This window comes from Pangasianodon hypophthalmus, chromosome 2 (assembly GCF_027358585.1).
Source record: "Pangasianodon hypophthalmus isolate fPanHyp1 chromosome 2, fPanHyp1.pri, whole genome shotgun sequence".
In the NCBI taxonomy this organism is placed as follows: domain Eukaryota; kingdom Metazoa; phylum Chordata; class Actinopteri; order Siluriformes; family Pangasiidae; genus Pangasianodon; species Pangasianodon hypophthalmus.
In genome coordinates, this window is record NC_069711.1 from 4,845,544 (window position 1) to 4,861,414 (window position 15,871).

Here is a 15,871-nt window from a genome sequence, read left to right on the forward strand (position 1 = left end):
TCATCACTGCTATATAATGATTGTGTGCATGTTTCTATTGTAGTCTTACTCCTAGTTAATTTTGCTACAGTATTAAATAAGAATCTATTATTATTTTTGTTATCTTCAATTAAGGTGGAGAGATACATTGATCTAGCAGCACTAAGAGCTTTTCTATACCTCAAAAGACTCTCCTTCCATGCTGTTTGAAATACAACCAATTTAGTTTGATGCCATTTATGTTCTAATCTTCGAGTGGTCTGTTTTAAGGTGCATGTGTGATCGTTATACCAGGGTGCTAGCCTTTTCTCTCTAATTATTATTCTTCTAAGGTGATTCTAAGCATTCAGTTGCCTGGTCAAGTTCTTCGGGATCAGACGGTGATCCAGTCATGGTTGGTAACTCTGGGAGATTACTGATAAAACTCTGTGTAGTTGCTGACATGAATGTATTTTTGACAAGGTAGCATGGCAAGGTGCATATATTATGATTAAGATATATTTTAAATGAGATGAGATAATGATCTGAGATAGCTTCAGACTGTGGAAATGTTACTATATTTTCTATATTTAATCTGAATGCTTAAATCAAGAGTGTGACCACCACTATTAACCCCTACTCAACCTAGAATGGACACAACCGCTGTTCTCAGAGGGTCTTCTGGGTTATCAAAATGAATATTAAAGTCTCCAACAATTAATGCTTTGTTTAAGGAAACAACCAGGTTAGAGATGAAATCCACAAATTCACAAAGGAAATCAGAATACGGCCCTGGGGTTCTGTAAATAATAATTAGCAGAATTGACTGGGTAGACTTTTTTTTTTTTTGGCTATGTATGTTATGTTGGTATAAAGAACTTCAAACACGTTGAATTTATGACTAGGTTTTTGTGTGACGCCTAGATTATGATTATAAATAACTGCAACACCTCCTCTGTCAGTTAGACGGGGCTGATGTATATAACTGTATCCGGGAGGACTAGCTTCATTTAATCATTTGGTTTAATCCAAGTTTCTAATAAACACAGTACATTAAACTCATGATCAGTAGTAGTTTCATTAACAATAAGCACTTTAGATGTAAGAGATCTAATATTTAACAGTCCTCGCTTCAGATCAAAGGTGTTGGCTGTGCATTCAGTATGATTTAATTTTATGTTAATTAGGTTACTATAACAAACCTTCTGAGTATTTCTACTCAATGTATTGGAACCTAAGTGACGATTCATTGCAGCTAGCAGATGGTCAGTTGAGCCTGCTTGTCTACTCCCTGGCCCTGGCTCTGGATTGTCACAGATTAACTAGGCCTGTTCTGAGACTATGTGCTATGCTGCAAGAAATGAGAGAAGCACCTTCCTGAGTGGGATTGACACCATCCTACCCTAAGAGGCCAGCCTTGCCCTCAAAACTACTCCAATTATCTATAAAGCTCACCTTGTTTTCGGAGCACTACTTGGACATGCAACAGTTCAGCGACCATAAACTGCTATAAGCTACATCGCCACGCCACATTGGGATGGGGCCAGAGCATATTACAGCATCAGACATCGCCTTCACTAATTTACACACCTCTACAATGTTACTCTTAGTAACCTCTGACTGATGAAGACATATATCATTAGCTCCTACATGAATAACTATCTTTGAGAACCTGTGCTTGCCTAAGACCCTGAGGTAACCAGCCATGTCTGGCACCCTGGCTCCTGGTACACACCTAACTAGTGCTGCTGGTGCCCATAAAGGCCTAGCTAATTTCACGTGCCTTAAAGATAGTTATTCATATAGGAGCTAATGATATACGCCTTCGTCAGTCTGAGGTTACTAAAAGTAACTTGGTAGAGGTGTGTAAATTAGCGAAGGCGATGTCCTATGCTGTAGGGTGCTCTGGTCCCATCCCAATGCGGCGTGGCGATGTAGCTTACAGCAGGTTATGGTCGCTGAACTGCTGGATGTCCAGGTGGTGCTCCGAAAACAATGTGGCCTTTATTGATAATTGGACTAACTTTGAGGGCAAGGCTGGCCTGTTAGCTGCACTGAGTCGCCACTTAGGTTCCACCGTATTAAGACTGTGTATGTTCCCCGAGCTAAACAAAATTATAGACATACTCAGACAGTTTGTTTTAGTAACCTAATTAACATAAAATTAAACCAAACCGAATGCATAGCCAGCACCGTTGATCTGAAGCTAGGACTGTTGAATATTAGATCTCTTACGTCTAAAGCGCTTATCGTTAATGAAACCATTACTGATCAGGAGTTTGATGTACTGTGTTTAACAGAAACGTGGATTAAACCAAACGAGTTTGTAGCATTAAATGAAGCTAGTTCTCCTGGGTACAGTTACATACATCAGCCCCGTCTAACTGGCAGAGGAGAAGGCGTCGCAGTCACTTATAATGATAATCTAGCCGTCACACAAAAACCTAGTCATAAACGCATTTGAAGTTCTAACATAACATACGTAGCCACTAAAAATAGGTCTACCCAGGTGATTCCAGTAATTATTATTTACAGACCCCCAGTGCCATATTCGGAATTCCTATGTAAATTTGCGGAAATCTCTAACCTGGTTGTTTCTTTAGACAAGGCATTAATTGTTGGAGACTTTAATATTCATTTTGATAATCCAGATGACCCTCTGAGAACAGCAGTTGTGTCCATTCTAGACTCTGTAGGGGTCAATCAGAATGTAATAGGACCCACCCATAGTGGTGGTCACACTCTTGATTTAATACTAACATTCGGATTAAATATAGAAAATATAGTCTCATGTCCACAGTCTGAAGCTGTCTCAGATCATTACCTCATCTCATTTAAAATGTGTATTAATCATAGTATATGTACCTTGCCACGTCACCATGTGAAACGTACTTTCACGTCAACAACTGCACAGAGTTTTATCAGTAATCTCCCAGATTTATCAACCATGATTGGATCACCTTCTGATCCCAAAGAACTTGACCAGGCAACTGAATGTTTAGAATCAACGTTCTGCAACTCACTAGATAAGGTAGCTCCACTTCAAAGAAAAATAATTAGGGAGAAAAAGCTAGCACCCTGGTATAGCGATCACACACGAACTTTAAAACAGACCACTCGAAAACTAGAACGTAAATGGCGTCAAACTAACTTGGTAGTATTTCAAATAGCATGGAAGGAGAGCCTTTTGAGCTATAAGAAAGCTCTTAGTGCTGCTAGATCAGTGTATCTCTCCACCCTATTTGAAGATAACAGAAATAATCCAGAAATCCAGAAAACAGAAATAGATTCTTATTTAATACTGTAGCAAAATTAACTAGGAATAAGCCCACAATAGAAACACGCACACAATCATTATATAGTAGCGATGACTTCATGAATTTTTTCAATGGTAAGATTGAAAATATCAGGCTAGAAATTCAGACTATTAATTTAAAACCGGACAGTTCTATAACTAACCCTGTAGATGATAATATGATAATATTAGATAAACAATTACAACGCTTTACTCCCCTTGAAGAGACTGAACTAATTTCACTAATTTCATCATCAAAATCATCAACCTGTATGCTAGATCCTTTACCTACTTGTTTCCTCAAACAGATAATTCCTGAAACAATCAAACCTCTTTTAAAGATAATCAATTCTTCCCTTAGCATTGGCTATGTACCTAAATCTTTTAAATTAGCAGTTATCAAGCCCCTGATTAAAAAACCTGACCTTGACCCCTGTCAGCTGTCTAACTATAGACCAATATCAAATCTCCCCTTTATTTCCAAGGTCCTAGAAAAGGTTGTAGCACAGCAGCTATGCTCATACTTACATAGGAATAACATTCATGAAATGTATCAGTCAGGATTTAGGCCTCATCATAGCACAGAGACAGCACTGGTAAAAGTTGTAAATGACTTACTACTGGCCTCTGATCAGGGTTGTGTCTCCTTGCTGGTGCTGCTTGACCTTAGTGCAGCTTTTGATACCATTGATCATGCTATTCTCCTCGATAGACTAGAAAATGTAGTAGGCATTAAGGGAACAGCCCTTTCCTGGCTCAGGTCTTATTTGACTGATCGTTATCAGTTTGAAAACGGAAATGGTGACTTCACTTCTCATACTAAGGTAAAGTTTGGTGTCCTGCAAGGCTCTGTTTTAGGCCCACTGCTCTTTTCTCTATATATGCTACCTCTGGGTAAAATTATCCGTAAGCATGGTATTAGCTTCCACTGTTACGCTGAAGACACACAGTTGTATGTTTCAGCAAAGCCAGATGACAGACACCAGCTTAATAAAGTTGAGAAATGTGTAAAAGACATTAGAAACTGGATGCTTATTAACTTTCTCTTACTTAATTCTGACAAGACAGAAGTACTTGTACTAGGACCACATGCAGGTAGAACTAAGCTTTCTGATTACATAATAACTCTGGATGACCTTTCTGTTCCATCATGTGCAGCAGTAAAAGACCTTGGTGTGATTATCGACTCTAGTCTTTCTTTTGAAGCTCATGTAGATAATATAACTAGGATTGCTTTCTTTCATCTCAGAAATATTGCTAAAATAAGAAGTATATTGTCACTATACGATGCAGAAAAATTAGTTCATGCTTTTGTTACCTCTAGGTTGGATTATTGTAATGCCTTACTGTCTGGATGTTCCAGTAGATGCATAAACAAGCTCCAGTTAGTCCAGAATGCAGCAGCGAGAGTCCTTACTAGAACCAGAAGATATGACCACATCACCCCTATCTTATTCACACTGCATTGGCTCCCAATCAAATTTCCTATTGATTATAAAATACTACTATTGACCTCTAAAGCACTAAATGGTCTCGCGCCGCAGTACCTGAGCAAACTTTTGTCTTTTATGATCCGTCACGCCTACTCAGATCAAAAGGTGCAGGCTATTTGTGGGTACCTCAAATAGTGCGTGCTACAGCTGGGGGTAGAGCTTTCTCTTACAAAGCCCCACAGTTATGGAACAGCCTTCCACTTAGTGTTCGGGGCTCAGACACAGTCTCAGTGTTTAAGTCTAGGCTGAAAACATATTTGTTTAGTCAAGCCTTTTGTGAATAGTTTTCTTAGGTACAGGGGCAGGTCTGGAGGGTTTCACAGGCATAGAGTGTTGTGGTGAACTGGGATGTTTGGATGCTGTCGCCCCCCCAATCTCTCACGTTCACTCAGGTTTGTCGACGGTGGAGTGGCTGGCTGCCTTATGTCCCAGGGTGCCCTCATGTCTGTGCTAGCTTCTGGCTCTCCCTTTTAGTTATGCTGTCATAGTCTTGCCGGAGTCCCTACTTGCACTCTGCATGCAAAGTACATCATGCTTAACCATTAGAGGACAAAAGCTCACCTAACAATCTCTTCCTTTCTCTCCATCTCTCTCTCTCCCTCACTCTCTGCCGAGCTACACATGCTACTTCTGAGATGCCAGTGATGCCAGTGATCCTGACCCCTTCTGCTCCTCCTCGCTGCCTGACCCATCCTGATGCCCTACTTCTGGTTGGAGTTCTCATCGGTTGAGATCGCTCGCTGCTGCTGGGGGTGGCCCCATATGGACTGCCTGAAGAACAGTTTGGATTGCTGGGGATGGCGCCACCTGGGGGCTGTGGAGATGGCATGGGGATCACATATGGGGAGCTATACTGTAATGGCTTGGGACTGCGATTGCTGTAGTGGCTTTGGGGCTGCAGTTGCCACGAGCAGCTTCGTACTCAGGACTCCATCAGTGGACAGTGGATAGATTTTAACTAGCCGGACTTCTTGCAAAAACTGTGATGAATTTATTGGTTGCACAATTGCACTATTTGTCCATATAGTACACAATAATAGAAGGGATTTATTTATAATCGCACTATCCGTTGCACCCAGATGAGGATGGGTTCCCTTTTGAGCCTGGTTCCTCAGGGAGTTTTTCCTTGCCACCATTGCCACTGGCTTGCTCATTAGGGATAAATTCACAGTGATAAATTCAAATATTTACAATATATTTTTGTGAATCCATTTATTTCTGTAAAGCTGCTTTGTGACAATGTCCATTGTTATAAGCGCTATACAAATAAAATTGAATTGAATTGAATTGAAAACAGAGTCTCCTATAACCAGAGCTCTTTCAGGTTTCTCAGCAGGTGCTTCACTGAGGAGAGCAAACCTGTTAGACATGTGAAGCGGAGAGGAGTAGTGCTCCAGTGTGCAAGCCTTAGCATTAGCTTTGGCTTTGCGATTATGTCACCGAGTTGTCACCCATTTGCCCCACTGTGATGGCTCTAATGCCAGAGTTGGGGGTTTGCTAACTCCACCTAAGGCAGCCAGACTTTCCCCTACAGAAACTATGCTGCTCTCTCTCTCGTTAACCCTCTGTAGAGTCTGGATGCACACCTCTAATGCTGCAATCTTCTCCATCAGAGAGCTAACTAATATACACTTAGCACAAATAAAGCTATTACTAACAACAGAGGCAGAATGAATAAACATCCTGAACTCAACACCTTGAACAAGCTGTATGTTTGACATGTTTAACATACCTTAGTCAAAGATTTGTTGATATTAGTTTAGATGCCATGGATCTGGCATGGATGGCCTCTGCTCGCTGTCTTGACAAAAAAACAAAATCGTTCTTCAAAAAAAAATTTTAAATATGGCAGAAAGGAAAGTGAAAAATACAGCAGAACAATAGCGCAGAATTATTGACAAAAAAGAAAGAAACAGTATAGTTTAAACACTTAAGAAACTCCTGGCAAATGATTTGAAAACAGGAACTATGTCACCACTCAATTCGTCCTAACATACTTACTGTGTAATTATCTAGTTGTTCTTAGTAGTTAAAAGGAGTAAGATAGGTGCTAATGAAGAACAACTTCTTCATTCCTGCTTAGGGGCAGTCGTGGCCTAATGGATAGAGAGTCGGACTTGCAACCCGAAGGTGAACCTGAAGGTTGTGGGTTCGAGTGGGGGGAGTGAATGACCAGCGCTCTCTCCCACCCTCAATACCACGACTGAGGTGAGACCCTTGAGCAAGGCACCGAACCCCCAACTGCGGGCGCCGCAGCAAAAAAAAGGCTGCCCACTGCTCCGGGTGCTCCGGGTGTGTGTTCACGGTGTGTGTGTGTTCACTACTGTGTGTGCGCGCACTTGGATGGGTTAAATGCAGAGCACAAATTCCGAGTATGGGTCACCATACTTGGCCACAAGTCACTTCACTTCACTTCACTTAGTTCCTGCATGTACCTTAGTGGAACAGTATTGTAAATCTTACTAAATTACTATCTAAGTCTGGATCCAATTAATTAATTTAATATTCATTATTGGTAACATATAATTCTCACATACATGTAAATTTTTGTAGGGTCAGATTCATACTTACGCTCCACATTGAGTTTAACCTGTGTGTGATCATGGAGACTCTCACAGCGGTAGGTGCCACGGTCAGATTGACTTACATTCGTGATCCTCAAGCTTCTCTTGCACCTGTTCTGAGTAAGAGTGTGACGTGGGCTGGGCTGGATCACTACACCCTGCCTTATCCACTGGACCTCCCCTGACTCCACATTCACCTCTACCTCAAGAATGGCCTCGCCAAACTCCTCGGCCATCACCACCTCCATCTTTTTAGTGAACAGTACTTGAATCTCTGCAAGAAGGTTGTAAGGGAAATGGCTTATTTTATGCAGGTAGCACTGGAAATACAAGGCACAAACCAGGAATATACACTCCCTATCCACCTTATTAGGAACACTTGTACACCTGCACATTCATGCAATTATCTAATCAGCCAATCATGTGGCAGCAGCATAATGGAAAACAAAAATCATGCAGATACAGTTCAAGAGCTTCAGCATATGTTCACATCAAACATCAGAATGAAGAAAAAATGTGATCTCAGTGACTGTGATATGGATGTTGGTACCAGAAGGGCTGGTTTGAGTATTTCAAAAATTGCCTATCACCTGGGAATTTCACACACAACAGTCTCTAGCTCTGGCTGTCAGGCGAGGAACCGGATGTGGTTTTCTGCTGTTGTAGCCCATCCACCTCAAAGATTGATGAGTTGTGTGTTCTGAGATGCTTTTCTGTTCAGTATGGTTGTAAAGAGAGCTTAGTTGAGTTACTAGAGGCTTCCTGTCAGCTCCAATCAGGCTGGTCATTCTCATCTGATCACCATCATCAACAAGGTGTTTCAGCCTGCAGAACTTTCACACACAAGATGTTTTTTTTTGTTTGTTTTCTGCACCATTCTGTGTAAACTCTAGAGACTATTGTGTGGGAAAATCCCAGGAGATCAGCGGATTTTGAAATACTCAAACCAGCCCAACTGGTTACAATAGCAATGCCATGGTTAAAGTCACAGAGATCACATTTTTTGAATGATTAGATAAATATGCAGGTGTAGAGGTGTTCCTAATAAAGTGGACAGTGAGTGTAGGTGTTTCACTGTAAATTTAATTAATCAGTCTCATAAAATTATCAGTCTCATTCAATCATTCTAATTACTTAATCAGTTTCATAGAATATCCCTTTTTTAAGTTTAGAATTTTAATTAGAAATTAAAATTACCAACCTTTAAATAAGGTGGTAAATAAGTCAAAATGATTAAATCCTCAATTTTAGTTGAGAACAATAACAATCAATGACTTAGTTTCTGAAGGCTTAGTTCTGAGTAGTTTGGCTTCTTGCAATATCACAGTAATTAAGCACAACAAGGCAATAAGATGTTCAATAATATAGCATTTATTGGAATATATAGAAAAGGATAAACACCAATTAACAATGAACCTAATTCTAAATAGGGACAGACACAGAACAGTTGCATTTATCTGTAAAAGAGGAAATGAATGTGTGCATTTGTGTGTGTGTGTGTGTGTGTGTGTGTGTGTGTGTGTGTGTGTGCGTGTGTGGGAAGGAGAGCATGAGCCTGTGCGTTTGTGTTCTGCTGTAGAGCTTGTGTGTCTGCGTGCGTGTTCGCGCTAAGCCTATAAAAATGAATAACTATGAACCACGGGAGATACTTGGCCCCCTGTTACGTGAAACAAGGAGAACAGTAGGGAATAGGAATATTGAGGGGATTTTAAAAGATTTGGATGTGGTGGATGGCCAGCGATAGAAACTCTAAAAAAATTTCCAATGACAAAATAAGTTCCCAACGCAGTAACACTAATGGGAATAACACTACAGAGTTTGGAGATTATTTTTCCTTGACATAAACAAAGATCACTGACTGAGTGTCAGTGATAGTAAACATTGAGTGAGATTACATGCAAAGACAAGTGAGAGATCTATGGGGTTAATTTTGTGCCAAAATTTTCAAATAAAATAATAAAATCTTCTAATTTACTGATTCTGAATTATTCCTTTTTTTCTTCTGGAATCACTCTTCTGCTTCTAGAATCTTTCTTTTGCTTCTGGAACCTTTTTTGTTTCTGACTTTTGGTAATAGAAGGCGTTCACCTTAAATCTCTATTGGTCAACTGATCTGGAGTAGGAGGTGCTCTGAAATTTAGCCACACCCACCCAATTAACAGTGGAGCTGCCTCTAACATGGTGGAACGACCAGAGTCAAGTGCTCAGCAACAGGGAAACTGTATTGTAGCTGCACTAAAAAGCAACTATATGTGTGGATGCTTCAAAATCCTTCGCTTAATAAATCATGTAGCACAGGCCATATCTGTAGCTGAAAAACTCTGCTTCCATAAATCACACACTGCTTCCACTCACCCTGAACTTTGAGGATGGCTTTGGACACAAGTCCTTCCGCCTCTGCTGTGATCCTGCAGGAGTCTAGTAACTGGACATTGTGAATGATCAGAGTGTGGCACAGGCCATTCTGTTCAATTTTGAAACGCTTGCTGGGGTTGATGATTTCTCCATCCATGAACCAGATCATCTGTACATCACTGGGAGACACCACACACTTAAACATTGCCTCCTCGCCCTCCATCGCTGTGGTGTTTTGGAGCTCTGTCAGGAATTCCACCACACGAGGCACTGCAAGTTGAAATTATGTGAGTAAAAAATACTAAACATGTAAACATGAACCATATATATACAGAAATACTCAAACCAACCCATCTGGCACCAGCAATCATGCCAGGGTCATAATTCTGATAATTCAAATTCTGCATGATTTTATGCATTGCACTACTACCACACAATTGGCTGATTAGATAATTGCATGAATGAGCAGGTGTACAGGTGTTCCTAATAAAGTGTTTGGTGCCTAATTTTGTGTAGGTCCCCCTTGTGCCACCAAAACAGCTCTGACCTATCGAGGCATGGACTCCATAAGACCTCTGAAGGTGTGCTGTGGTATCTGGCACCAAGACGTTAGCAGCAGAACCTTTAAGTCCTGTAAGTTACGAGGTGGGGCCTCCATGGATCGGACTTGTTTGTCCAGCACATCCCACAGACGCTTGACCAGATTGAGATCTGGGGAATTTGGAAGCCCAGTCAACACCTAGAACTCTTTGTTTTGTTCCTCAAGCCATTCCTGAACATTTTTTGCAGTGTGGCAAGGCGCATTATGCCCCTGAACGAAGCCACTGCCATTAGGGAATACCGTTGCCATGAAGGGGTGTACTTAGTCTGCAACTGTATTAACTTTTTCAGCAATTTGTGCAACAGTAGCTCTTCTGTGGGATCGGACAAGACAGGCTAGCCTTCACTCCCCACGTGCATCAGTGAGCCTTAGGTGCCCATGACCCTGTTGCTGCTTCACCGGTTGTCCTTCCTTAGACCACTTTTGGTAGGTACTAACCACTGCATACCAGGGAAAAAATTTATACATATATATATATATATATATAGAGAGAGAGAGAGAAAGACCAGGAGGAAAAAAATAAGTACACATTTCCTACGTCCACATTCACAGCAGCCAGATGCTAGTAATGAAATGTACAAGATTAGTTAATCATCAAGAAAATGTGACTACCTCTATAAAAGCAGAACTTTTGATAGTTTAGTGTTCTGGAGCACTCAGGTGTGTGTCTACATCATGCCAAGAAAGGACATCAGCCATGACCTCAGAGAAGCAATTGTTGCTGCTCATCAATCTGGGAAGGGTTATAAGGCCATCTCCAAAGAATTTGAAATTCATCATTATACAATGAGCTGAATGGAGAGCCTTCAAGATATTTGACCTATCTTCCCAGCAGTGGGCATCCCAGCAAATTCAGTCCATGGTCAGACTGCTTAATGCTCAAAGATAAGAAGGAAAGGAAAGAACGCTGGAAAACGAAGGAAAAATACAAGAGCTACATCATGTGACCTACGTGCCTCTGTAAGCACATTAAATGTTTATTTTCATGCCAGCACAATCAGAAAAAGACTGAACAAGTATGGCTTTCATGGAAGGGTGGGTAGGAAAAAGTGTCTTCTCTCCAAAAAGAATATGGTAGCATTATTGAGGTTTGCAAAAATGCATCTAAACAAACCACAAAAGTTCTGAAACAATATCTTTTGGACTGATGAGACCAAGGTGGAGATGATGATGTGATGATGCACAGCACCATGTTTGCTGAAAACCAAACACAGCATATGACCACAAACACCTCATACCAACTGTCAATTATGGTGGTAGAGAGGTGATGATTTGGGCTTGCTTTGCAGCCACAGGCCCAGGGAAATTTGCAGTGATTAAGACAATGCACTCCACTTTATACCAGAATATTCTTTAGAAAACTGTGGATGCCTCTGTCCAGCAGCTTAAAGTTGGGCCAAAATTGGATCATGCAACAGGACAATGATCCCAAGCACACCAGCAAATCGACATCTGAATGGCTAAAGAATAAAAAAATCAAGGCGTTGGAATGGCCAAGTTAAAGTCCAGACCTCAACCCCATTGAGGTGCTATGGTGGGATCTTAAGACAGGTGTGCATAAACGAATGCCCTCAATGAGCTAAAGAAATGTTGTAAAGAAGAGTGGGCCAAAATTTCTCCAAAACAATGTTCTCCAAAACAAAGTGAAACTCATACTTTTACTTCAGGTTATTGTTGCTGAAGGTGGTTCTACATGTTACTGAATTATAGGGTGTACTTATTTTTTCCCACCTGGTTTCTGAACGTTGGTTTACTTTTTGGAAAGAATGACTACGTTTTGAAATCTGTTGTGTTTTCTGTTGTCATCTGAGGTTATTTGTTTGTTTATAGAAGTTAGAAGAACCACACAAGTGTTATTTAGGCCCTGATAAATAAAAACATAGGATTGAAAGAGGATGTACTTTCTTTTTCCCATGACTGTATATACACAGTCCCCACTGAAAATACTGAAACTGCAAGGCCAATTCTTTTGTTTTTGCTATATGCTGAAGACATTTGGGATTGAGATCAAAAGATGAATATGAGACTATAGATCAGAATTTCAGCCTCCTTTTCCTGATATGTAGGCACATGTATATCTAGATGTGTTAACTTAAAACATGGCACCTTTTGTCCGAACCCATCCATTTTTCAAGTGATCAAAAATATTGGAACATGTGACTGACAGGGGTTTCTTTTTGCCCCGGTTTGCTAGATTGATTGTTTAAACAAGTAATAATGATCAGGGCCTCAGGGGTCACCACCGAGCTAAACAGGCGTCTCATTGGGTCATGATGCATGTCTGTAAATGAAATGAATGCAAACAGTGCAGGATCTTGGGTTAACCTCATCACACCCCCAACTATCACACACCCAACCATAAAACCTTTAACTTTAAACTACAGGAGCAGGCTAAACAAAAAACAAAACATTCATCTGGAACTGGGTACCCAACATGTGGGTACAATCAATCAATCAATCAATCAATAAATAGATAGATAGATAGATAGATAGATAGCTCTGTTTCTGCAGAAACAACCAGGTGAATGTAATAAAACAATTACTCTGTATTAAGTTTTTGTTTATAGATCTGTTGTATAAAAGCAAGAATGCACTTATACTGAATAGTGGCACAGCGGTGATTAGTTGCGGCACTCACCCTGCAGCCGAATATTCAGTGTAACTGCACTCTTGCTCATGTGATATTGCATAAATTGTGAATGTGGTTATAGTTCATGATTGAAATGGCCTTCATAGAAAGTGTTACCAAAGCTTTTTTAAGACACAGCACTTGGCTGAAAAAACACCAGGGTGTCTTGTGTGTGAGCAGGTGTGTGAAGGCGGTTGGAGCTGCTGTGGCTGTGTTTCTGAGGCAGCTAGAGATGCAGGGGGGAATAGTGAGGGGGCTGAAATGGCTTGTTTTCTCCGCCACCCCGACGCATGAGCATCATGAAGGAGCCCATCGTGCGCAACTGATTACATTACTGCCAAGCATTCTACAGGAATGAGTGTAGTTGCAGCTCATTATGAGCTCTGGAGTGTGACAATGCCTAAAACAGAGATTGCCTTTCCCACCTTAAAACTATAAAGAGGCCACACATTCCGGCTCCTGCGAACCATTGTGAGAGCTGTGAAGAAAAACCGAAAAACAACAGTCAGTGGCATCACCAACAAACTCCACAGGGCAGTGGCGTAGGTATCACAATCCAACATTCAAAGAAGTCTTCAAGAGCAGAAATATAAGATACAAACCACCCAGCAGCAGTTACACTCAGAAGGCCATATTGGAATTTGCAAAGAAATACAGAGATGAGCCACAAAAGTTCTAGAACCAAGATTAACCTCTACCAAAGTGATGGAAAGGCCAAAGTGTTGAGAAAGAAAGTATCTGCTCATGATTCAAAACATACAAGCTCATTGGTCAAGTGTCATTCTTTATTGATGTAAATCTACAGAAACGTTCTGTCTTCCAATTTACAGAGAAATGTATCCAATATAATTGGGAGGAACTTCATCATGCAGCAAGACCATGACCCAAAACACACTGCCAACACAACAGGTGACTTCATCATGGATAAACATTGGAAGGTTTTAGACTGGACAAGTCATTCACCAGACCTTAACCCAATTAAGCATGCATTTCACTTCCTTAAGAGGAGATTGAAGGGAGAAACCTCCCAAAACAAACGAAACCTGAAAGAAGCTGCTGTACAAGCCTGGAAAAGCATCACAAAAGAAGAATGCAACAGTCATGATGATGTCAGTGAGCTGCCAGCTTGATGCAGTTATTGCAAGCAAGGTATGAGAAAAAAATAGGGGAGAGTGGGGTAAGATGAGCTGTTTTTCTTCCTTAAGTCAACCTATAGCCAATGAAAAATGAGACAGGAATAAAACTAATGCATACAACACAAATTCAGGATGTATGCCATCAAGTGAAACCTTAGCAGTGTGCCTAACTCAAATAGTGGTCTTGTGACTCAACTTGCCTCATGTTAGGGGTAAGTTGATCCAGCTGACAGGGTAAGTTGAACCATCTGAGAAAAAAGCTACTAACTACTAAACAGCTACTATTAACCAAATTTTAAAGTATAATTCTAAATGTACGGTAATTATTAATAATTAAATCCCCCATTCTGCTGATATTGTTGGTGCTCATGAAATAAATTACAACTAATTTGCCTACAGTTCTGAAACCTGAAGATGGTTTGCCAAGTCTCCGGGATTAAGAAATAGACAAATTGGAAATCTTAAATTGAATGAAACTTCTATTATTTTAAGGAACATCCACTATGGATGTGGTGGTTTTTCCTTGCCACCGTCATCTCTGGCTTCCTCATTAGGGATAAATTCAACAAGTCACATAATGTTCTGAATAGCTGTATAATCGCAAACTTTGTAGCCAATGACATAAACACTAACATTTCACATATTTCGGTAAAATGGTATTGAAAATGGCAAAACAAGAGTGATGCTTCTATGTCATCCACAAGGAGGTAAACAAAAACTAGGGCTATAAGTACATGAATATTGCAAAATTGTATGCAGGGATCTGAATTGAACAAAAATTAGGCCTACTTAGCTATGACAGTTATCAAACATAGAAAATTATAGGAATTTTTTGACATTCCATGCCTCTAGTTTGCAGGGAAATATGAAGTGTTGCTCCCTCCTTGCAGTTCCTCCTCCCTCCGAAACGGATCAGGACGATGACAAACATTTGAGGTTTTGTCAGTTTATTTGCCCCAGATTCCTTTTTTTCTGTACTGAATTTGGGGCTGAACTTGAACAACAAATCTCTTTTTTTCATTGGCTATGTGCTTATTATGCCTCCCCTTTACACAATAGTCATGAAAAACAAAAAAATAAAAATAATACAATAACAGTAATAATGTTCAAGATAACAACAAACAGAAAACACCACAGGTCACAGCAGTAGTGGCAGCTGCAGAAGCAATGCCACCCTGCCTCCCATTTGTTCATCTAGACCTTTCCTCCTACAGTCAGTGAATTCCACCACTGTCTGTGCTCAAAACATACACATCTTGAGTGAAATTGCAAATCAATTGAATCCCTTTGCCTAAATTTATGTCACTGCTTTCCTGTGATTGCTTAGGCAAAAACTGTAGTGCTTCTGTGAATGTGTGGCTCACAGAGTCTGAGTTCTTTGCCCCCCGAAAATGCTGCTTGCAGCTTTAAATTACTTTAATTTACTTTAGAATTGTTGCAATACTTTTGCTCACCCCAAAGGTGCCATGCTCTAAGTTGTTTAACACATCTAGAGGTAAATATCAGGAAAAGAAAGCTGAAATTTGGATCTACTGTCTCATATTCATCTTTTGATCTCAAACACAAATGTCTTCAGTGTACAGCAAAAACAAAAGAATTGGCCTTCCTGTTCCAAAACATTTGGAGGGGACTGTATACAACCCCTGGCAAAAATTATGGAATCACCACACTTAGAGGATGTTCACCCAGCTTTTTTACTTTATAGCAAACAAACAAATCACAGATATGACACAAAAAAGGTTTTGTTCAAGAGCTTAACATTCTGGTTTGTGAAATATACATAAAAAAAATTCAAGGACATTTTTTTTCCAAATCAAGTAGAGGAAAAAATTATGGAATG

At 40.3% G+C, this 15,871-nt stretch overlaps 1 protein-coding gene across 12 annotated transcripts in view; it reads right to left on the minus strand.

Annotated features, from left to right (window-relative positions):
* Positions 1-15,871, minus strand: part of obsl1a (obscurin like cytoskeletal adaptor 1a) — a 126,673-nt gene that overhangs the window by 67,979 nt on the left and 42,823 nt on the right. For 10 of the 12 annotated variants that reach the window (XR_008300980.1, XR_008300985.1, XR_008300983.1 and 7 more), the window contains 2 exons: positions 9,666-9,935; positions 7,318-7,584 (listed from right to left, as the gene is read on the minus strand). The exons of 1 other annotated variant lie outside the window; for it this stretch is intronic. Coding sequence is in view for 7 of the 11 variants with exons in the window: in XM_053229459.1 (XP_053085434.1) it covers positions 7,318-7,584; positions 9,666-9,935 (537 nt within the window). In the remaining 4 variants the exon portion in view is untranslated. Of the gene's footprint in view, positions 1-6,478; positions 6,544-7,317; positions 7,585-9,665; positions 9,936-15,871 lie in introns of all 12 variants that reach the window. One more of the 12 variants, XM_053229486.1, reaches the window with a different exon arrangement.